This window comes from Halyomorpha halys, unplaced genomic scaffold (genome assembly GCF_000696795.3).
Source record: "Halyomorpha halys isolate HHAL.00 unplaced genomic scaffold, Hhal_1.1 Scaffold363.1, whole genome shotgun sequence".
NCBI lineage: Eukaryota > Metazoa > Arthropoda > Insecta > Hemiptera > Pentatomidae > Halyomorpha > Halyomorpha halys.
In genome coordinates, this window is record NW_027106613.1 from 416,263 (window position 1) to 440,620 (window position 24,358).

The 24,358-nt window shown below is 29.8% G+C and overlaps 3 protein-coding genes across 6 annotated transcripts in view; 1 reads left to right on the forward strand and 2 right to left on the reverse strand.

Moving 5' to 3' along the window:
- The window catches only part of rump (rumpelstiltskin), a 37,579-nt gene extending 29,220 nt beyond the window's left edge, over positions 1-8,359 (reverse strand). For all 3 annotated transcript variants that reach the window (XR_001343301.3, XR_010842764.1, XM_014422217.3), the window contains exons 1-4: positions 8,182-8,359; positions 3,129-3,349; positions 1,980-2,134; positions 1,341-1,621 (exon numbers count right to left, since the gene is read on the reverse strand). Coding sequence is in view for 1 of the 3 variants with exons in the window: in XM_014422217.3 (XP_014277703.1) it covers positions 1,341-1,621; positions 1,980-2,134; positions 3,129-3,349; positions 8,182-8,204 (680 nt within the window). In the remaining 2 variants the exon portion in view is untranslated. The remainder of the gene's footprint in view (positions 1-1,340; positions 1,622-1,979; positions 2,135-3,128; positions 3,350-8,181) is intronic.
- Positions 8,360-12,407: 4,048 nt separating this feature from the next.
- Positions 12,408-20,479, forward strand: LOC106681773 (leucine-rich melanocyte differentiation-associated protein). 2 transcript variants are annotated; one of them, XM_014422272.3, is made up of 7 exons: positions 12,408-12,562; positions 12,675-12,811; positions 13,720-13,947; positions 16,242-16,381; positions 18,594-18,711; positions 18,783-18,876; positions 20,301-20,479. In XM_014422272.3, exons 2-7 carry the CDS (start codon positions 12,770-12,772, stop codon positions 20,378-20,380), a joined length of 702 nt encoding a protein of 233 aa, XP_014277758.1. In that variant the 5' UTR covers positions 12,408-12,562; positions 12,675-12,769; the 3' UTR covers positions 20,381-20,479. The 2 variants fall into 2 exon arrangements, with proteins under 2 accessions (XP_014277758.1, XP_014277759.1); XM_014422273.3 differs by lacking the exons at positions 12,408-12,562; positions 12,675-12,811 and adding an exon at positions 12,860-13,020.
- Positions 20,480-21,161: 682 nt separating this feature from the next.
- Prx4 (Peroxiredoxin 4) overlaps positions 21,162-24,358 on the reverse strand; it is an 11,449-nt gene continuing 8,252 nt past the window's right edge. Inside the window, exons 4-5 of the mRNA XM_014422262.3 lie at positions 24,124-24,289; positions 21,162-21,522 (exon numbers count right to left, since the gene is read on the reverse strand). Coding sequence (XP_014277748.1) covers positions 21,445-21,522; positions 24,124-24,289 — 244 coding nt within the window. The 3' untranslated portion in view covers positions 21,162-21,444. The remainder of the gene's footprint in view (positions 21,523-24,123; positions 24,290-24,358) is intronic.

Genomic DNA, 24,358 nt, shown 5'->3' on the forward strand with positions numbered 1-24,358 from the left:
TATATATATATATATACACATATATATAAAAGAAATACAGAAACTAACTGAGAATAATAAAATTAACTTTTACAATAGCATTCAAATAATTAATTTGAAAAAGGAATTTAAATTGTATTAATGAACACAATAATCTAAATAAATAGGGTTGATAAAATTGATCTCAGTTAATCAGATCAGCAGTTCAATTCAAAGATTAAAAGCCATGGCTAAATATCAAGTCATTTTTTTTTTTTTTTTTTAGTCAGTATTAAGTATAATAAAATTGTATTGTTGACTTATTGGACTCATGAGGTATCACAGCTTGAGCAAGAGATTCATAATGGTATAATTAAACATGTCAAAAAGCTATGAGTACTTTTATTTATTTACTAGCTTCTACTTAAGGGATTAAGAACGAGAGTAAACCAACCTCTCTAGCTGTGATTCTGAGATAAATCGTTCTGAAAATCTTAATATAATTTTTGTCAATCGGCTATACAGTTTAGTGAGTCAAACCTTACATTTCTTTAAGCTGAACAATAGTGATACATAGCAGTCAGCATTTTTCTCTACTAATTTGAGATCCAAGAAATTAGTTCAATATGTTAAATTGATTGTATTTCTTGAATAGTTTCGAAATTAATACTTAATTTTTTATACAGCCAATAGATGGCATGTCTTTTAACATCATAAATTAATTTTTTATAAAAATATGGGATAGTCCACTCTAGTTCTCAACACTTCATATTTGAGAACATTTTAGTATCTTTTGAGACTCTAGATACAATAGTTTTTGAAGGGTTAAGATAGGTTAATATGAGCATTTTTCACTCCTTTAAGATATAATAAACTAACTTCTTATAAAAGTACATAATGATACCCTGAATAATTTTCAAGAAAAACATGGGTACATATCAAGTAAAAGGTTTCACATGCTTTCCAAGGCTTCGAATATCACCAAATAAAAAAACTTGAGAATTAAACCAATACAGAGAGCAACAACGTTTTGTAAGTTTTATCCGGATGGCAATCAAATCGACTATGTAAGTCATGGGTATAGGTGTCAAATTAATTTTTTATTGGGTGATATAATATAGAATGACTCTAAATAAAATAGTAGCTCTGTTAATGTTTGTAATCGTCATAAACGTTCATACAAAAATTCATCAGTTAATATAAAAATTAACTAGTAAGTTGTTATTATCTTTTAATTGAGAAAACTAGGAAGATAAAACAAACTTGAAAAAAATCCGTAATGACAGGAGAGTAAAAAGAGCAATAAAATTTCAATGCTTTAATGGAAAATAACACTATTATTACATTATCTAAAAAAAAAAAAAAAAAAAAAAATCAGTTACCTGAAAACCTCTTTGAGTTTCTTCTCATCAACTTTGTAATCGAGGTTGGCAACAAAACATCTGGGTACAAGAGGTCCATTGATGCTAAGAGACTCCAGAAACTGGCTTGATAAGCCATAGGTGTTTCCCCATTTGCTTTGGTTCCCTCCTACAGGAGGACCATTCACGAGTGATGGGATATCGCCACCTCCCCACCCTCCTGATTGTCTGTCATCCCGCCTGCGACCTCTTTCACCTCTAGGTAAAATTCTACCAAATTTATCTCTTTCAACATCATTATCCTGAAAAAAAATAAAAATAAAATAACTCTTAATCCATAACATCATGAAGAGCCCGCCCAATCAAGATACATAACATTTATCCCCAACTAGATTAATTGTTTTGACCAACTTTTATGATAACATACTTTGTAAAATTAACTTTTGGATTTGAAAAATTAAGAATACAAACCGTTTTTTTTTTTTTTTTTTAATCAATTTCTGAATATAATAAGAAATTTTTTAAAATTTTCATTAAAGTCTCGAGATTTTCAGATGATTTAAAATTATATAACCCTATGACTGGGTCAACTACTGTTTTGAAAAATTAAAGATTCTTTGAAGATATCTTAGAAACATTTTAAGTTTAATCAGTACTTACTTCTTTTACAACTAATTTTCTTCCTTTTAATTCATATCTGTGCATTTTTTCAACAGCTTCTTTAGCAAGATCAGGATTGGCAAATTCAATTATTCCACAACCTCTAGGTTTATCATCTTCATCAACAAAAAGCTCAACGAATGAAACTTCGCCAACTAAAAATCAAATTAATCACAATCATGTATGAAAAAGTAATACAAAAAAAATTATTATGTTATATAAATAAGTTCACAGCTAAGTTTAGATGGAATAATTGAATAAAAAAATTCTATATATCGAAAATAAAAGTAGTATAGTTTGGCAACTAATCTCTATAATATGTGTGATTTACATATCTATAACTCGCTCACTTATTGATCAGCGTATCTCAAAAATGACAATGGTAATGAAGTTCAAATTATTATTTAAATATAAGAAGATCGTTAGGGTTGTGGTAAAAAAAGGAACAAATAGTTTATAACTTTTTGTTCTTTTTTTAACCGCAACCCTGACCATCTTCTTATATTTAAATTTTTACGGTCAACTATCTATACATATATTGAAATTATTAATGGTGATTCTCCTTATGCTTTGGGCTTGTAATAAGGCTGGTTTAAAAAAAAAAATCAGATTTGAAGTCATTTAAAAAATTGTTTCTAAAACCAAAAAATTATAATTCAGAACAATATTAACCTGAGAAGGTTTAAAGCCATTGAAACCTTTGACTTATTCAGCTAAAATAAAATTGTGAAAAAATTTAAATATTATTTGTACATAACTCAATTTTTTTCATTTATCTGTAGTGTATTAAATGGTGCTAACATTACCTACAAAACAAATCCAACTCTTTGACTAAATTGTAATGGATACAGATTTTAGTTATAAATGGTTCAATGAAAAACAATCATTGTGTCTGTTACAATTTAGTAGTTGTTCTAGTTTAATTCATAGTAGTTTAAATTATACATAATTTTGGCTCAGTTCTGATTGTAATCACCAAGCAAATACACTGTAATTTTCCTAAACTTTTAGATAGTAGAATTAAATATTGTGGTAGTGAAAGCGATAATTAATTAGAAAAAATTGAATTCGTGTAATTTCATAGTAAAAAAGAGATACAAGTTATAGAAACAACACTCATAATTAATTAATATACAAAGGATACTTTACCTTGTTGCCGAAACAAATCTTTCAGCTCTTGCCAGCGATATTCATAGGGGATATTTGATACAAAGACCCTGTTTGACTTCTTCCTACGTGGGCTACGATCCCTTTCACCATCCTTATTACGACTGTTCCTATCTTTTCCATCAGTGGCACCACCCCTACCGCCTCCACTTCGGTCCCGGTTCCCTCTCCTCTCTCTATCTCTTTCACCTCCATCAGAGGACCTAGGTCATGAAATAATAAATTACAGAAGCAATTTAAATAGCTAAGATGAAATAGAACACTAAAAATTATATAATTTTGTACTTCATTAAAGATGTTGATTAAATTGGTTAAACAAAAAAATAAAGATATGAAGAAGATGGTCAGGGTTGCGGTCAAAAAAGAACAAAATAGTTGAAACTTCTTCATATTTTAAATTATATAGTCAACTACTTATATGTATAAAACATAAAGATGTATTCATCACATTTTTTATCAGCAGAAAAGGCAGATAAAGCTTTTTTTAGTGTGATCAAAAACTGCATACCATAATTTTTGTATCTTTTACACGAATAACAGACACCTTGTTCAATTCCTTTTGCTCAGAGCCCCAACCAATTATAGCATTTCATGGAACAAAAAAGTTCTAAATACTAATAAAGGTTCATTATAAATAGTTGAAATTAATTCAAGTTGGTTCCATTTAATATAATTTAGGAATAAAAAACAATACCCTAAAAAATGTGATCCATCATAAATCATAAAACAAGGTTTGCCATTCGTATATAACTAAAAAGTTATTATACTGAGAAAACTAAACAGGAATATAGGCAATGTACAGAAATACTGCATACATTTATAAAACAATAGAAGCTTTGTTAAACCTTTCTAACACAGATAAAAGGATAATAAGGTAAACTCTAATACAGAAATCAAAAGCAATTCAACACACCCAATTGATATAAAATTAATTGTTACCAGTTATGGTTGTTACTTGAATGGAGAAAAGATTATTTTGAGTATAAAAAGTAGTCATACAGTAAACGCACAATTATGTAGCATTGAGTACCGGTGCTTTTTAAGGAGGAATTTCAACTAACAAAGCTGAAACATATTTTAATTATAATCTTAAACACTTTCTTGAGACTGGTTAATTTTGTTAAAATAAATGATTTAATTTCTATCAATTTTAGTCTCAACACATTTTATTTTTCTTACAAATTCGACGTTTCGGCCAATCCGGCCACCCTCAGGGACAATCTACCACAAAACAGCTTTTATTACATGTATGATCCTCGACAATTCAAAATATAAAATATTATTTATAATTTATCTTACCTTAATGTAGGATATTAACAAAAAAATTAATGTTTAATAAACCTAATGTTTTAATATTTCATAGAAGTAGTTGTTTTGACCAGGGCAGAATAGCCTGCACGAAGTTGAGTTTTTAAATCATTTAATTCCAAAATTGTATTAAGGTAAGATAAATTATAAATAATAATGTTAAGTATTATGAATTATTGAGGACCATACATGTAATAAAAGCTCTTTTGTGGTAGATTGGGCCTGAGGATGGCCGTATTGGCTGAAACGTCGGACTTATAAGAAAAATAATATCTGTTGAGACTAAGATGGATAGAAATTCAATTATTTACTGAAACATATTGTTTATAATGAAGAACTACACAGTAGAGATTATTTAGTGGAGGTAATTAAAAAAATTCTTATTTTCTATCTCAATGATGGTAGAATTATTGAATCTCATCATAGGAACATGATCAGAACTAACCATTTAGCAACGAACAATGATTTAAGTGGCTACCAGCCTATAGCATGAGAACATTAGATCAGTTTTCACAACCACTTGTCACTATCAGGTTTTGGGAGGCAAAACCCTGTACTGAGCATCTGCGTACAGTTATGGACAGTAGGAAGCCTGTTGTTAAAACAGACCTTTTTTGTTAAAGTTAATCCCTTCAACATAATTTAATTTCATTCAAATTAATTCATACTATATTGGATTTTTAAAAAAATTTTATTCTACATTTTTAAGAGAATATTTAATATGTAGACATGATATTTAAAATAATTCAAGTCAGAGAGCAGTACAATACAAATAAGAACAAGGAATCTGACAAAATCATAAAGAAATTATGGTTAGATCTTAAAGGAAATTATCACTGACAATTAATTCATTCACATAATATGTGAATTGTTTCATTTTTTAAAGTTTTAAATCTTATCTTTATGGGAACTTTGTAATCTGCAATGCATACCAAGTAACGGGTCAAGGAAACTTATAAGTACCTGAAACTATTCAGTCAATTCTGAACAATTCTCACCTAGCCTAAAAATTATATTAAATATCATAACAGCTGTGTGAGTTTAAACCTTCTTCAAATGGGCACGAGACTTTATCAGAGAAGCTGACATGTTTGTTTATTTTTTAAGGAATATAAGAAAAGAATAAATCTACTTTTCATGTATCCTCTTCTTTCGATACCGCCTCAATTAATCGAAACTGCATCTCTATATTTTAACCAGAAATTAAAAAATAATTAAATAGGTATGTATGTGTTAGAGACATTCCTTTGACCAGAGCTTAAGATAAGTAAGTTTGGCATTCAAGAATCTGCTAAACTTCTTTTATGCCTGCCAAAAAATTCCAACCATCAGAACAATATAAATATCGATAAAGAAACATAGTCAACCTATTTATGCCAGAAAACAATATTTATGTATAGTTTTTGTTTTGCAACACAAATCAATAGTTTCAAATGTTGCTTTTCTGACAAAATTCAAGGAGCGTTTCTAATGTTATTATTCTGTAGGGATTTTTGCAGAACTAAATTTTATGCTTAATTTACTAATGTCTGATTTTTATAGGGGTATTCATGATCTTTAGTTTAACATGTTAAATGGAAAAAATTATGTTAAATGGAGAAATATTTCCTTCTTTCACTATGTTAAAACGATATAACATAACATGATTGAGAGTCTGTTAAAGGGAAAATGACGTCACACAACATACTAGCTGACCTCATCACCGTTTTGTTAGTTGTCTCATTAGGTTACTTGCTCTTGGTTTGTGTTTTAATTGTGTATTAATATTGTTTTGGATGTTTTAAATCTAATAAAGCAATGTATGACAATTATAATGACAGTTGTCAATTAGCTCATCTTGATTCTCTTCCTCACAAGTCAGAAGATCAACAAGGTACTCAGTAGCCAAACTTATACACAACTTCCACCTTAAGCATGTTTAAATTAATTAATTATATCAAAACTTAAAAGTAAACAATAACATGAAGTTTTAGAAAGAAAGGTTATAAAACAAGTTGCTCAAAAAATCCGGTAGGTGCTCTTAAACATTCACCATTTAACATAACTTGAAATAGGGCTGCTCACAATTCTATACTTATAAAATTTAACATGGTAAAACATTTTACATTTTACACATCATGAATACCCCTACTATAAACAAATATTAATAAAATAATATATACATGTCTTTTAATACGTTATAATAAAAAAGTTCGTTTATTTTTCTGTTAAACAAACTGATAACATTAACGAACCTAAGAGGTATCTGTGAGATATGGATACCCATTCTTGTTCTACTGGGAGGATTGTCTATTCATACTTTAAAGATTGGCAAAACATCTTTTCAATAAAACATCTGGTAAAACTTCAAAGACCAGTAAAATCATGGTCAACATCCTACCACAACAGCCGCTGGGAAAGTTGCTCTAACCCGCTTGAAAATACGTCATACTCTCCTCATGCACTCTCATCTGATCAGAAAACTGCCACCTTCAACGTGCAAATATTGTCAGTCCATTCTCACAATTAGACATATTTTTAAAGAATGTACTCACTATTTGCCAACAATAAACAGGATAGGACTGATCCCAAATTTATCAGCTCACACAGATGAGGAAGCTAAAATTACATTAGTGTTTGAATTTTTTAAAGCACGTCGCCTTCTTCCAAAATTATAACTCCTCTTCGATTTTAATTTTTTTTTAAATTATTTATTTTTATTTTATTTATTATTAATTTTTACATAATTTTTAGCATGCCATAGGCGTTGATGACCAGAGTGTTTTATGCCTTTAAGCAACAATAAAGAAACAAACAAACAAGATTGTAAAACTTTAAGAAGGGTACAATTTCAGGCATAAAAATTGGGAAAATAATTTTAATAACAATAAAAGCAACCATAAACAAAATGTACTCATACTGATTTAAGAAAATATTGTTCCTCAGCACAAACTCTCTCAAGGCTATTTACTAAGAAAATCATAAATAAGAGACATAAAAATTAACTGCGGAATAATGAACCATTAAAATTGTCTTTAAAGTGCTTAGAATACCACAGCACCTTGTATTACAACTGATTAAATTACACCATTTCTGAAACAATACAGCTCTTTCATACATACTATGCAAAATAATACTTGTAAGAATTTTTATTATGCAATTCTTAAAATAAGATGAAAAGTAAATAAAACCATGAACCATTAATAAAGGAATACAGTCTTCTTATTTTGAATAAAATACAGAAACTCAACAGTTAAATAATAATTAAAACATATTGTTTTACTAATCTAATCGATGTGATCTGATATCAAAAACCATAAACAATTAATCTAATTTACACAAAAATTAGGACTAGAAAACATATAAGTTAACAAGAAATATCAATAAATACTTTTAAAAAGGATATTTACTGATTCTGTAAGGAATAGAAAGATAAATTGAGAACCTCTGGCTGTCTAGGCTTTAATGTATTAAAACATGATTAATTCTATATTTTTTAATCTAAGTGGAAATAACTGCACCAGTTTGATGAACGAAGTTAGGTCAGATTGAGAAGTAAACAAGCTGAAGGCTAGTAAAAACAAAATATTAACTAAATATAAGAATATACTTCAGAGATAGAAATTTTATGTTTTTGTACGTGATTCTATCAGAAATTAATAAATTAGCACGTGCCTTCTCAAACTAATACTAACTGTCCAGCTTGGGGCCGGTAATAGAGATAAAAGAAATTAAAGTGTTAACTTACTTGTCGCTGTAATTATCAGTCATCTTGAAAACTAGACGTCAAATAAAACAGTATAAAACTAAGAAAACGTACTCGGGGTAGAAGAAAAATAACAAATACAATCCCGAGAACAACTGGGACGCTTCTTCACCGATAAAAATGGCGACGCAAGGGAGTTTGTGTCTATATCACGGCCATTCAAATATTTTCTAACATAGGGCAATTGATGAACTTCAAACAAAACAATAAATATATAAATTATAAACAATTAAATTTATCATCCGATCTAAATCCAATAGTAAAGCATTTTAATTTTAATATTTCAGTATAGTTATTGTTAATTAGTCTTAATGTGATATCTGTACAATTTAAACAATTAAGTTCTAACAATAATCCTTTGAAATTCGAAATATATCCTATCTATTTGAGCGATTTATTTAATATAATTCCTAATTTCTGTATGCAATATTCACATATATTTAATTACTATGTTCACTACTTGATGGCTCATTGATTTTCTTGAATCAATAGAACCCTTCCCCTAAACTTACTCAAGCTTCCATTTTTTTTATTCATATTCGCTTTTGAAAACCTAATTTTATCTATATGTCCAATTCGTTGAACAAACCTCATATTAAATTTGTTCAAATCTCTCTTTATTGTTAAAATTTTCATACTTCCATATTTTTGCTTAGTTCTAGTTGGTTCCTTAGGCTGAAACTATAATTATTATTCTGTATTTTATTTTTATCATGAAATTCACTTCAGATTTGCCAAACATACTTGTTCATAATTACATTTAAATTTAAGTGCTTGGATTCTGACTATAAAAATTTACTTGTATACATAAAGTAAAACCCTATATAACTTGGAATATCGTATCTCAACAAATTTGGCAGTTGGTTGTAAAATGTGGTATCTGACATTTTTGGTGAATTGAAGTGTTTGTCACTACCTGTTTTTTATTTAAGGCTGAATTTATGAAATTATTTCAATTTTCATATCAACAATTATAGCTGAAAAATTCTTTAAGAAGCCTGTTATTAATGTTGAATAATGTTGATATTATGTCTGAACGTAAAAATTGCAATTTACAAACATTTAAAAGTTTTCATTTTGTCAGTTTCTATGTTTTTATGATCGAACGCCACAAATATGTAAATTATTTAATTTATATTTTCCTTATGAACTTATTATAAACCTTACTTCCTACAGCAGCCATACGTGGCACAATCCTAATATCTTTAAAACAGAACCGTTAATTGAGGCGTTCGGTTGTAAAACCTGGTAACTTCAAAAATGAAAACTTATGCAATGTTAAATTGTTTGTTAATTACAATGTTTTACCTTCAACTAGGAGTCACTTACTATAACTTAATATCAACATTATTCTCTTAAGAAAAAAAATCCTAACGAATCTTTTTGCAGTTTATGAAATCATCCTTAAAAGGCTAGTGGTGCTAAAAATTTTAATTTATAAAAAAAAAGCCAATTAACATGTTTTACACCCTCAACGCCTCAATCGACGAACGATCAACTCTGAATCATACTAAAAAAGAAGGAAAATACAAGAAACTGTCCGAATTTTCTAATTACTTTAAAATGTACAAAAAAATCAGTAATAATTTATATAATTATGTTTTTATATTTTTTATAATTATTTTTAAAAACTTAATTACATAGCAATGTATACCTATCAACCGGGCCCGAGTTCGAGTCCAGCTGTGGTAGATAATCATTTATTCTATTATACCAGCCGTGGAACGATGGAACGGGTTCGGGCCGAATACAATTTTAAGTTTTTTGGGCAAATATATAAGAATAATGTTTTCCCACCAATCGTCAATACAGTTGGTAAGGTTGATATATTTCGACAGTTCACAGTCAAGGTGTATACATATGACAGTAAACACAACTATTAATCCACTGACATTACTTGTACTCTCAACTATAGCGCCAAAGTTAGGGCGACATTGCTGTCACTAAAGTAAAGCGTTGTGACAGTAAACTCTGTCATGACTGTAACTGTTAAACAGTAACACAACGGTAGTGGTCGCAACTTTTGCCACAATAACTGAAATTGTTCGATAGTACACGGTCAAGTCATACATGTGATTGTTGTAGGCTGGGGCTTTAGGGCGTAAAACTATGTGGTCATCAACGCCCATACATGTGATAGTTAACGTTTCAGTTCCTTGACTGACATTACTTGTAATATGAACCGAACTAGTGTGAGCAATACAATCATTACTGTAACAATCATACAGTTGCAGTTACGATAATACCACTAATTTTCCAAGAGTGGGTTTAGTAGCGGGTATTTGTTCGATGAAACGGGTATTTTCAATTCGCTGAGCTGGTACTTTTAGTCGGGAGAATCGGCAGCACTGCCGTGACCTGAAATAGTTGAATTTGAAGTTGACCTGAATACCTGTTTAAGGCAAACCATGACGACTTTGTTGGACCTATACAATTTTATTACGGGCGGTCTAAGGTAACAGACGGTCATACGTCCAGTCTATGATGAGAGTACTCTCGCCTACAAGATACATTTTTTTTAAACTGGACGCGGTTTTTAGTCCTAATGGTTTTTTACCGAAAGTTTGGTGAATAGTTCTTTTGAACCAATTCATTCAGAACATACACATCCCTATTCCAGTCACATCCAAACATTTGGTTATACTCGTAGTCAGTAGTTTGTCATTGTATTTGTTATCAGGGACATCACGAAACCATCCAAGTAGCGGTACTCCTTTCGATATGATTTTTTTTACTCCCACTTGGTCATTTCTGACATTGGAGGGGGTTTGTATACAGATATCTGCTTATTCTAACTAAGTGGGAAGGTCAAGTTTTAATTCAGTGGGAACGCCACGAAATTAAAGTGGAACGTTGCTGCTGCAGTTACTGTGCTTAAGTGTCGCCTATGTTATCAAATCACTTTTACCGCGCTTAATTTTTTATTATATTTCATTGTTTAGTGTTTCTATTTTTTTCTTGTATTCAACTCTATAAATTTTCCTATACCTTTATAACTCTTTCATTGTCATTTTGACTTTTTAATGGGTATTGCTATAATCTTCCTTTAACAAAATTAGGAATTGCCCAATTTTTTTTATAATTGATTTTCACATAAAACTGACTTGTGAAGGTCCTCTAAGTCTCTATAACCTGTATATCAGTTGTAGATTTACTCTAATTGTTATCTATTGAAATGTTATCCTTGAAAGCTATTGGCCTCATCTGTGGACCTCAGACTCAATGCAACCAGTAATAAGTTCATACCCTGATATTCTCTGACATCTTTAAGTTTGTTCCAATGATTACTGTCAGAAACATGGGTACTATGGTTTTTGCATTCAGAAACCTGTAAAATGCTTCTGACAATTTTGCAGTCAAAAGTGGTTATTGGAAAAAACCTTATATTTAAAAAATAACTCTAATTTGGAAATTAGTGTAAACTGGGTGCTATCTCAGTTTCATTAAACTCTGCTTACTACTTTTGCTTATGTTAAAAATCCCTTTCTGTAAACAACTATCTTCCAACAAAGGCTCGTCTCATAGATATTATTCTCAAACCACGAAATATTAATGTTAAAATATAGATAAATATTTATGTAATTGAAATATACAGAAAAAGTATAATTTATAGAAAAACAAGCCAAAAAATAAGAAAACAAAAAAAAAGTCAGAAGTAGTGAGGAAGTTATGTATTTCCTTGACGTTTTAAAAAATTAAAAGTGTTTTGGAATTGGTATGATTATGCATTCAAAATTTGTCTACAAATTTCAACTAGTTTCGTTATCATATTAAATAACAATGTAACAATTCTACATACCTGTAATGATTAATATAAAATATAGTAATTTGGGCTCTTACACAATTTGTTCCTTATTGCATTTTAATATCAATCATTTTAACAATAATTAATATGAATAGTCAAAAACAATACTAAATTGATTTTATATTTAAAAAAACTGAAATAAAAACTTCACATTATGCTTTGCCATGACTACCGAAGTCAAGATTCTGAGGATAGTGACATGAAATAAAACTTATTAATTTAAAATTTGAACTAAACATTTTTTCTAATTTGGTACTAGCACTACTATTTTTTTTAGTTCTAAGATAATTCCATAGTTGCTGGAGAAAACTTGCTACCTTTTTTTATTATGTTTTGTGTTGGTTTAAACAAAACTAGTAAATTCCTGTGGTTGTCAGAAAAAAACAAACAGAATAGTGATAATTTAATTTGTGCCTTAGTTTTCTTATGTGTGATATCAAAACATGATGAACTTTCCAAAAAGAAAAAAGATAATTCATATCATAAAAATAACAGGGGAAAAAACCTGATTGGCTAGAACATAGGTATGCATCTTATTCTGCCCAACATAATTCATTAGTAAGCATAAATTTGTTATATGCAAATTTTATTTATTAAAAGTGGGTTCAGCAAGGAACCAGTTCTTTTAGAAAAAAATAAATAAATAAAATAACCTGTTTTGTAAAAATAGGCATTAGTTAGCAGTCTGGCCAACAGATGGCAGCGCTTATCTAAACCAGGAAATTTAAGTTTTCTAACGAAGTACGACTAAATGGACTGTTTGAGATGAGTGGTTCCTTTCACCCGATCATTTTTTCTAATGGAAAGGTATCCAAACTTACTTATAACAATAATGTTCTAACTTCTCTTGGACCATTTTTCCATATCAGTTATCACAAGTTGTTATGTAATACATAAACAAACTGGAGTTCATTATTTTAGCTGTTAACTATTTGTTGAAGTGTCAGTTTCTTTGTGTATGATATGTAATCAAAGATCATATCTTTTATTGATCCCTTGAAGTTTGACTTTATTAGGTGTGTTATTAATATTAAATTTTATAACTTAAAAGTTGTATTAATGATCTGAAGTTCAAAAGTTACAGATATCAATAAAAAATGTATTTACCTACTGTGGTATTTAATAGTATAGACCCTAAAAACATGGTATTGCAGCACCTATGCAATGTTTTTCATTTCCAGCATATACTATCAAAATCGTTCTGGCCACAATTTTGTAGATTTTATATTTGCTGTCATTCTGGTTATTTTCTTTTGCATCTATTATTAATTTTAAAGATATGTTTGAAATTGGTGATCTGTCATTGTAGAATATGGTTTGAAGTAAAAACAGGGACAGGAAATGTATGAAATTTATTGCCTTAAACAATCATATTAAAAACTAAGCTAGAAACCTGATTTTTAATATTTATTTTATTGATTATTTATAATTATTTATGCTCTGGAACTTAAAAACATTCATCTTAACATGGTAAGGAAAAATAATATATAAACCAGTTTTGACTTTAATAGGTTTAGTGATAAATTCTAAGGAGTTATCAATCCTTTGTTTTAGTAAATATTTTTAATAATCCTGGTATTAATTGTTATTTATTTAATTGATGGTTTTTTTTCTTGTGTCGTACTAATTTCAGTATATTTTAGTCTTATGTTTTGTATTATGTTTATTTCATGTTATTTAATGATATTTTTATAAGATACAATTACTTTTTTCAGCTAAGCTATATAAGTCAAGATGCTCTCCATATACCACCTGTACTTTCGAGAATGTATGGAAAAAATGTAACCAGCTTAGATTTAAGTTTCAACAAACTCTACTCATTGGAAGGAGTAGAAAATTTTCCCAATTTGACAGAACTTGTTGTGGACAACAATAAAATTGATGATTCGCTCATTCTGTCAGAAATGCCCTATTTGCATACTTTATCATTGAATAACAATAGAGTAAGTTTTTTTTTTTTTTGTAATGTTTCATGTAATTATAAATTAGTGAAGTCTCTTATCATAATCAAAATAAATGGTAAGCATCATATCTTTATGAAATTATATGAAACAAGAGTCACAGGTAATAGTTGAGTACATTATAGGAATTGATTATACAAATGATTTATGCCCCTATTTTATGAATCTAGACCCACAAGCCACTTGATTTCAATTTCATTAATCAATGTAGGTTTAAGAGTAGTACTATTTGAGATAGTTTGATGGCATAATCAGATTAAACTGCATTTCAATCTAACTTCTGAAATCCCACCTTTTCCCATCAGTTTAGTCTACCTAGTAGGAATGCCCTCATGGGGAATGCAAGGCACAAGTTATACCACCTAAATTTTTGTAGAAGGGCAAATTTTTACGGAGTTATGTATTTTGGAAGGAACTATCAACCATAGTTACAGAATTTTTTTATATTAAAAAGGTACACAGTTTTGATAAAGTAAAAGTATCTCTTGGAATAGTTTTGTAGTAAAACTGTCATCTCCATGAACTTTAATTACAAGGTTGTTCTTGGGGATTTTCTATCAAATGAGCGAACAACATTTGTCATCTAAAACTTCAAAAATAAATGAAACTGTAATAATACTAAAAATCACATTTTTATGTGATTCTAAATTTAATTAACCATAGATATCGACAACAGATTATATAGGCATCCCCTCTACAGCGAAATGATATTATTGTTGTTATTTCTTTCTTGGATCATTTAGTCTCATTGTCACTGAAACCCCTGCTTATGTCATCGAGGTATGGGCAGTCATATAGGTGGTTGGATGTCATGACTACCAGGAAGCAAAACGAGCACTGAGAGTTATCTCTTACTCCAATTTTATGAAAATGTGCACCCAAGTAATCGTGACAAGTTATAGCTCTAAAAATGACAACCGATACCTGGCGGGTAAGGTGAGGTGGTATGTGATCACTTGAAATGCTTTCCTTCTGCGGACTCCTCATAGATTTGTTGCAGCTTATTTCTCTAGGACGCATTCATGAGGCTTTTAGCATGGGCATCTGAGATCTTTCTTTGGCTAATGTATCGGTCCGTTCGTTTCTCCAGATTTCAACGTGTGAAGGTATCCATTGTAGAACCACAACAGTGCCCCTTATGAGAAGCTCCTCTAGTAATCATCTTCCCTCCAATTCTTCATTAGAATTTGTCAGCCCATTATTGCATAGGCTGACTATGGCAGCCTGTGAGTCACTAAGAATAATGGCCCTTGCAATATTTTCAGCTATTAGCATCTCCAGAAATAGCAATATTGATGTTTTGCTATCTGCCAGTATAAATAGCGGCATGTTATTTTATTTCATTAAGTGATACAACAGTTAATATTTTAAGAAACGTGTTCTCTACCGGTCAAAAGTTAAGGGCCAATGGTCCTGTTATGCAAAAACTGTGTTAAGATGAGACTTTTTTAATATATTCTATATTATTTTTAATATAGTCTATATATTTTTTTGTTTTATTTTCATTTTCTGTGTGTATATTTGTTTAGTTTTTTCTCAATTCTGCCTAGCATTTTCAATTATTTAGGTCAAATTATGAAAATGTTATAAAAAATAAAAAAATTGAATAAATTTTGGAAGATTGCTGATTGGCTGTGTGTATCAATAAACGGAATTTTGTCCAGTTGCGGTCAGATTAAACTCAAATAGCAATATTTTGTACTATTTTTATTTTTATATTTATTTTGTAATATTTTGTACTATTTTTATTTATTTTGTAATATTTTTATTTTTATAAAAATAGTACAAAATATTACTATTTGAGTTTAATTTGACCACACCCGGACTAAATCCCATTTATGAATTAATTTTGTTCGTCAATTTCAGTTATTAATTATCATTTTATAAAAACCTTTTGGAATATAAAATATTAAAACTGAGTTTAAATTGCGTATATTACAAGATTACGAAGTTGGGTTAGTGTTAGATTTAATAAAGATAAAAAAAAAAATTTGTGTTAGGGTTAGTGTTTGATTTAATAAAGATAAAAAAAAAAAAACTTTGGGATCCATTAGATTTTACCTCATCAGTTGTGTATGTGAATAGCAACTCCCTGGTTAAAGATTAATTTTATATGTTTAGTATGTTCCTTTAACATTGTATTATTTTATGTACTTTCTTTGCAATAAAGTTTTATTTGAGAAGTTATTTCATTTTCGTTTTATTTATTTCAAAATATATAAAATTTTCTTTAAAAAGATCTTAAACATATAACTTATTTATTTATTTCTAAACAGATTACAAATCTAGATTTGCTTGTTAAGAAGATAAAATCAAAGTTACCAAAATTACAATATCTCAGCCTTCTGGGAAATATAGCTTGCCCCAACGAGCTATCGGATTCAGAGAAAGATGAAGAAGATTACCAACGATACAGGTGAAAATTTATCTTACCTTATAAGAAAATTTGTGTCTGTATTTATTGTAAATGATTTACTATCAGAAGTTGGTTTTTGGTAAAGGCAGCCTAGTGGATGATAGCTGATTATAGTTAGAACTTTGTTCAAATCTTTACATTTTAAATTTTATCTTGGCAGAACATACATAGATTTTTTCAGGGTAGTATTTCACACTTTCTGGTGACTCACCTGACATTATGACATTAGTAGATAAATCTGGCTTTTGATCAAACTCTCAAAAATACATTGTAAAGTCCTAAATCAGTCATCGCCCAATGTTTTTCTCCTAAGCCCGCCATAAGTTCTTGCAAGAATGATTTATCTGCATATGATATGCATATGAGCAACCAACAGATAGATGATACATTAAAAAATCGATTTCAAAACTTTTTTCTGAATCCAAACTGTGTGTTGGGCAATTATTTTTCCTCTTGTTATAGTCTATCACTATAAGGTAGCACAACCAGTTGCAGGCCTACCTTCTACACCATAACTCCTGAAACTCAGGTCGAAACGTCGGCATAAAATAAATAAATATGGTTTTGTTTATTCATGTTGTTCTTTGCTGAGCGCACCCCCCCCCCCTGACAAACTTCTCCAATCATTAGAACAATGTGTAGATGGAAACCGAAGCAGACACCAAACAGTGGGCAGTATTTATGCTCTGTACACAGCTTTTTGTAAAAATATATTTAGTTTTACATTCAGTAGTGAGATCTTATGCAGACATGAATAGTATCCAACAATGAATAGCTGCAAACACTTGGCTTGAGGTATGGTTCAAATAAAATAAAAGATGCTGGAAGATTATTGATTGACCGTGTGTATAGGTGAATAGAATATGGTCCGGGTGCAGTCAAAAAAACTCAAATAGTAGATAATTATACTATTTTATTGAGCCTGTTTTGGCTCAATAAAATAGTATAATTATCTACTATTTGAGTTTTTTTGACCGCACCCGGACCATATTCCATTCAAAAATAAAAGATGATGTAATCTAATCTAGAAAATATTTCCCAATGATTTAATCTCAGCTATATGCAAAATGGATACTCCTGTATATATTTTTTTGCTCAAGTCCTCCATTAAGGATTTTTTTTAAAACTCTGGTGGCGGTTAACTTTTCATTTCGAGAAACAATCACAGAAATAAAAGTAGACTCCCCAGACCTGATTAGAACCAACCCTGCTGTAGTTAGGAGGCAGTTAAAGTTGACACTCTAACTCCCTCACCTAAAAACTGCCCAAATCCAAGGACCTATACAACCCTGGAATGGTAATGTCAATATTCATTTCTCGGGCCCCCTTCAAAATAAATATTGACTGATCCAGGTGGGAATCAAACCCACAACATTAAGAACCAATAGGTCTAGGGGGCCCTCTCCCCAATGTGCTTCGCTATCAGGTACCCTTACTCCTGTACTATTGGGTTTCACTATTTCCTTAGTGTATGTGGGTTTTTGAGCTAAACTAAATAACCTTGGTCAAGATTTTGTTCCCTAATGCTTCATTAGCGGTATTCTGGAGATGGTTGAGTATGTGGTCATAATCTGCACTGTATCCAAAGTGTTAAGACCAGTTAACAACACAAAGAAGAAAAATCCTCAGTGAGGAAGTTTCCTTGGTTGCCAAGTGTGGAGAACTTCCCATGCTTAGTTTGTTTTATGTCTTGAAGACTGCAGATGAACCAGCCCACTTCTACAAGCTTAGAGCCTGAAGCAGAAGAAAACCATTAATGGGAAGCAATCGACTGATTAGACCTGAAAGTGAGAATAGAAGATAAAAATGATAACTAATAATTGGGAAATTATTATCAGTGCTTTCTCATTATTGCCAAATCCCATAAACTTAGACAAGGTAGGAATGGAAAAAAAAGAAGTTATTCTTTTCCTACCTTAACCAATCTGCATCACCGCTGCCTTATGAGGTGTAATTTTTCTATTTCCTGCATGAAAAATATTTTATTTTATCCATCTGGCTATTAGTATCTTAAGGGTTTTTTTTTTTTTTTTTTTGCCAAATAGTGTTAAAATCATAACTATGAAGAGGTTTCATGACAAAATTGTTAAAGTTATTTCTTATTTATACTTCTTAAAAAGTTTAAGTTCAGGCATTTCCAATTATTAATGATACTTGTCTTTTATGTTATGTGCTCATCAGTATCATCCAATAAGTATTATGTATGTTTTAGATATTTTGTTTTACATCATTTGCCAAATTTAAAATTCCTCGACTCACGCATTGTCAATGATGAAGAATGGATTGAAGGAAAAAGAAGGGGGCAATATATGAATATTGCAAGACCAAAAGTAACAAATAATTCTCATTTTATTAGCTTTTTTTCTCATATGTTTTGTAAATAATTAAAATTACTTTATAGGCCTGTTATTCACTGAGTGCCGTTGAAGAAAAGAAAGAAAATAAATATAACACCCCATTACCACACAAGTTCAGAAATCCGGATGATCACCAAGGTATATATTATTTTACATCAATTTCATAGTAAATAATTTCTTGCAATAAAAATAAATTATCAAACTTGGGTCAATATTAAATATTTCTAATAATATGTCTGTAATGCTTTTTTCTGAAATTATATTAATGAAAGTTATTCTGACTTCATTAAATCATTTCCAACTAAAATCCAATGAATGCTCGTATTTACCGCCTCTTAAGGCGGAGTGTATTTATGTGTGGGTACATGCGTGTGTGAACTGCTTAGCGCAAAAATAAAAAGTCATACAAAAATGAAATTACATATGTAAGGTGGATATATACCAGTAACCTTTTCAATAAAATCAACGGACCTAAAGTGCCACTTTATACTATTGATTTTTAAATTTCTCAAAAACGGCTCTAATAATATAATTAAACTCAGCAAGTTGATGAATAATAAAATAGTTTTTAATACCAGCTATGTCTTATTATCATTTAACTGGTTTGAGAGTGCTTAAATGATGAATTAAAAAAAAAAAATCTTCCTTAAACGTACCTTTAATTTTGTTTATTTGAAAAATATAAACAGCTCTTATTGTTAGCAATCATAAAGAAGGGATAAATACAAAATATTAAAGAATTTTATGAATAACCGAAGGAGATAAAAGGAAAATAGACGCATCCGATGAAATGGGAAAAACTGAGACCACCCGATATTTCCCGATTGCATTACAACAAAGATTGTCAAACTTGTATTTTTGGCTGGAACAAAACTTTTATTTGTTATTTCCATATCAAAAAACCCTGAAATCTGAATTTTTATAGCTACAGAGAAATAGAAATTTTTGCCTTCCCTTGTCTTTAGAATTTTTTGTTTTAAATGACAAAAATAGCACATTTAAATAACATTTCGAAATATACAAATCTAGCAATCTTCACGAAAGTTGGAGACATATATAGGGTGGTTGGTAAGTGAAAGTTGTGGATTCACACACCACTTTTTTTTTTTAAACTTGTTTAAAGCTGAAAGTTAATCACTTTAGTATAAAATTATTTCAAAAATATGTATTCTTAAATCAAAATATCCTTCACATGTTTTATATTACTAATCATTTCAAGTAAGATGAACTTTGTTGATTATTGTCCGTATCATACTAGTATGCGTGTACCTAACCTACTTTGCTGAAGGTGGAGAAATGTTTCTTATTGTTCAAAATATTAACAATTATACTTCACAAATCCATTCAAACACACAAATGCAATACCTACGTAATTATTGTACATCTTTATAAGTAGTTGGTTTGGGGAGCAGAGAGAAAACTTCTCTAATGTGTACCAACATTTCAGCTTAAGTTATTATTGCTAGTTGTAGTCCCTAATCCACAAGATAGGGAACAAACCCCTGATCTTTTAGGCTGAAAACTTTTATTTGGTCAAACTTATACTTTTCTCTATTTTTCAGGAATTTATAGCAGATGTGTTTACAAATATACTGGAAAGCAATCTGAAGGTAACAGGTTTATTAGGAATAATGACTTGTAAATTTATTGTATAAACAAATGAAAAATTTAAGTTCTGTTTCTATTTCTTTTGTGTGATGAGTGATATTTTTATTACCAATAAATTTTTTTATGTTTTCTACGTTGACTACTTTATTTTAGTTGTTTACTTTACCTATAAATTATTAATGTAAAAATTTGAATTTTTTTTTTTATATAGGACAATTTATTCGGGCACTTTGTTTTATATGGATGAAAATATTCTATAACAAATATATTTCAACTTCAGATTCGGTAAGGTTGTTAAGTTTTGATAATTACTTATTATAATGGGTGAATAAGAGATTCATCGTCTATATATACTAGATATACATAGCGTCTATATATACATGCTAATTCAGCAGATATGTTATTTCCCTTCTTCATCTCTGAGAATTAGGTATGAGGCACTAACAAAACCTTTTTTTTTATACAGTATATTCCATAGAACAAGATAATCTCCACATTTTTTTTTGCAAGGTACATTAAAAATATAACATTGCGTATAATATTGTGATTTTAACAACAAAACATGGAATCTATACAATAATAAAGTTTTATAGTACAGGTTGGTAAAATTAAATATGGATGAGAATTATTTTTAAAAATGCATAAATAATAAAAAATAATATAATAACTATGTAAGAACATTATCTTAAATTAAATAAATTTACTTGTATAAAAGTTTGGAATTTGATAAAATTAATTGTGATGTTCACTCAGTCTTACATTTACAATGTCTTAAATTATCCTACTGATAAATGCAATTGGTTTTCTGATAAACATCAATATCATTAGAATTGAACATCTAACTAAACATGATATACATTTTCTCGGAATACACAAGATTTGAACTATTGCACACAACCTTACCCGTGATGTAGCCATGACCATAGTGATGTGTAAACAAACCTTAACCATTAATACTCGTAATTATTACTAAAATTACATCACATTCATTTAGAAACAAGCTCTTAGTTAAACAACTCTTAAGGGAATGTTCCATTGACGCCACAAATTTAAATTTTTAAGTAAATACACTGTTAAGAAAATTCTGATGCCTTATTTTTATTGCTTTTGCTTTTTCTTAGTACTTTTATCCTGCTTTTGGAAAAATTCTTTCTTCTTAATTGGATCAGGGATAATCTGAAAAAAAAAATTAAATATCATAAGACGAATAAAAACTAGATGATATTTATATAATGTCTAATATTAAATCTTACTTATGTAAATTTAATAGGTTATAGCATACTACTATAGTGTAAATTTCATAAATTTAGAATAAGATATATTGGTGTAACTGCGTTTTGGGGCAAGAGCATAACAGATTTTTTATAAATAGGTTCTGTCATCTTACAGTACTGAACTATAAAGAAAAACTAGGCAAGTCTCTTCCCTTTAAATTGTCCACCACTAGAAAAGTGTAACATCTTGAATGTTATTTATTTCTCTTCCTGATTTTGATAATGTTCAGAGTTGACTGTTACTAAAGCAATTGGGTATAATTCATCACAGTTGAAGCTTTTTTTCAATTTGTTTACAATAAGTAGATGCTATTTAGAGTTAATTCATGGATTAATTATTTATAATATTAATAGAGGGTGGGGGTCATATCCCCAGATTATAAGCTCTTAACGATTTTTTTTCTGACGTAAACAAACAAATTTTTTTTAAAAATTATTGAACAAAAATTTCCCTTTAATTTCTAAAAGCTCTTAACAAAAAATTTCAGTTTTACGATTCATTTAACCTGGGTAATGTTATATCTTTTTATTCCATTCACTACTCAGAAATTCATGAGGAACAGATTTCATGCTCTTACCCTAAGAGCCATTCAATATGAACGCAAGAATAATGAAATTCATTTACGCTCTTACCCCACTTCTTTGAGACAAGTGCCTGGATTGGGTGTTTTGATTTTTGTTATAAATAAACTGACTAATTATTTTCAAGATTACTCCATAGAAAAGTGCTATAGTACGACATATTAGATGTCAATATTTCAATTTATCATTTTAAAAATTAAATATCTAATCAGCTCCTGAAGTCAGACTTGTAAAAGTTTAGGTCTGCACTTGTCCTATCCCCTTCAACTTACTTTTAACGTATAGAATAACATTGTGTGATAAGTGATTATAATATTAAGTTATTTAAAATTTTTTTAATTTAATGTTAAAGTGACAAAATAAGTTTATTGACTGAATTTATTGGCCTGGGCAGAATAGCCTCCAAAAAGTTTTTGATTGTTGGATTTGAGGTGTAAATTTATATTTAAGATTGTCCTTGAGCATGGCCAAGTTGGCCGAAGTGTTGGAAATTTAAAGTAATAATAAAGTGTTTGAGACCTAAGTTGGATACAAATTATTTTATCTAGACCATAAATCCAGTCTCGAAGAAGTGATAAGACTATGTATGAATTATTGAATAACTTTTGCTTGGTGGGCCAGTGGCAATTGAAAGAAGATCCAATTGAACACTATGTCATTTTAGAAAACAACCTAGGAGGGCACAGTAATAGATTGGATATGGGACACTTTATTTTATAAACAACTAGCAAACTCTAATGAAATTTTTTTTTTTTACCTAAGTACTTACATATTCAAAAATATCAATGAGTTCTGATACATTAAATTTATACAACAAACTTATCGTTTTTAGTATTACGAGTTCGAATGAACATTTCCAAAGCTCTGTTGGCACAGCTTAGGCATAATAAATCCGAGTTTTGGTGCCGATTAATTACTGAAGATGAAACTTGGATACACCATTATACACCTGAAACAAAAATACAGTCCAAAGAGTGGACTGCAAAGGGGAAACCGGCTCCAAAAAAAAGCGAAAGTATTTTCTCAGCTGGGAAAGTGATGGTGACTGTTTTTTTAGGATAGCCATGGAGTTATTTTAATCGATTATCTTCAAAAAGAAAAAAAACATTACATGAGCATACTATGCATCATTACTTGACAAGCTGAAGGTAGAACTTGTGAAAAAACAGCCACATTTGCAGAAAAAGAAAATCTTGTTTCGCCAAGACAACACACCATTTCACACTGCAGTGGTTGCCATGGTGAAAATCAACGAATTACGATTTGAACTGCTTGACCATCCGCCTTACCTGATCTAGCCCCAAGCGACTTCTTTTTGTTCCCTCATCTAAAAATTGCGCTAGGAGGACAGAGATTTTTGTCAAATGAAGAGGCAATCACCTTCGTGAACAATTATTTTGCAGAGAAAAACACCGATTACTTTTTGGACGGGTTACAGAAATGGGAACATCGCTGGGAGAAGTGTGTAGAGTTACAAGGAGACTATGTTGAAAAAATAAATTCAGGAAAAATGTCTTCTACTTTTGTTAGGTCGGAAACTTTTCGGACCACCCTCATAAAATTATCTCACAAATTCTTAGATAATTCATTTCAATATTTTTGAAGATAAAACTGATGTGTTAAGATATGAGAATAACAGAAAAAAATCTAGCTAGTAATTATTTTAAAACAATCATAAGCCTAGATTTGACTGAGATATCGGGGACTAAAATTAGAGAATGAGAGGAGCTTAAAAACAAGTAATGCTGATAAAAAAAAAATATTGTAACACTTCTAGAGACTAAGAAGAAACTTTTCAATAGCCAAGGAATTAGTATAGTAAATACAACTGAAGTAAATTTCAGACCTGCGAGAAGTAAAAAAAATCAGATAAGTATTATTAAGTAAACTATAATCCATATACTGAAAATCAATTACTAACCGTATCCTGTCCAGGTTTCCACCCTGCTGGACATACTTCTCCATGTTCATCAGTATATTGGAAAGCTTGGACGAGCCTCAATGTTTCATCAACGCTACGACCCACGGGCAGATCATTCATTGTAATCTGTCTCAGTATACCGCGGTGATCGATTATGAACAGACCTCTGAAATGAAGATAAAACAACTTATATGAAATGAAAAAATAACTTTATTCTGGGACATATGTCCCCTAA

Coding starts and splice junctions, on each gene's coding strand:
- LOC106681773 (XM_014422272.3), top strand. CDS start 12,770: ATGAGTGGTTCCTTTCACCCGATCATTTTTTCTAATGGAAAG. Junction 12,812..13,719: donor TCATTTTTTCTAATGGAAAG/GTATCCAAACTT, acceptor TACTTTTTTCAG/CTAAGCTATATAAGTCAAGA. Junction 18,712..18,782: donor TGAATATTGCAAGACCAAAA/GTAACAAATAAT, acceptor ATTACTTTATAG/GCCTGTTATTCACTGAGTGC.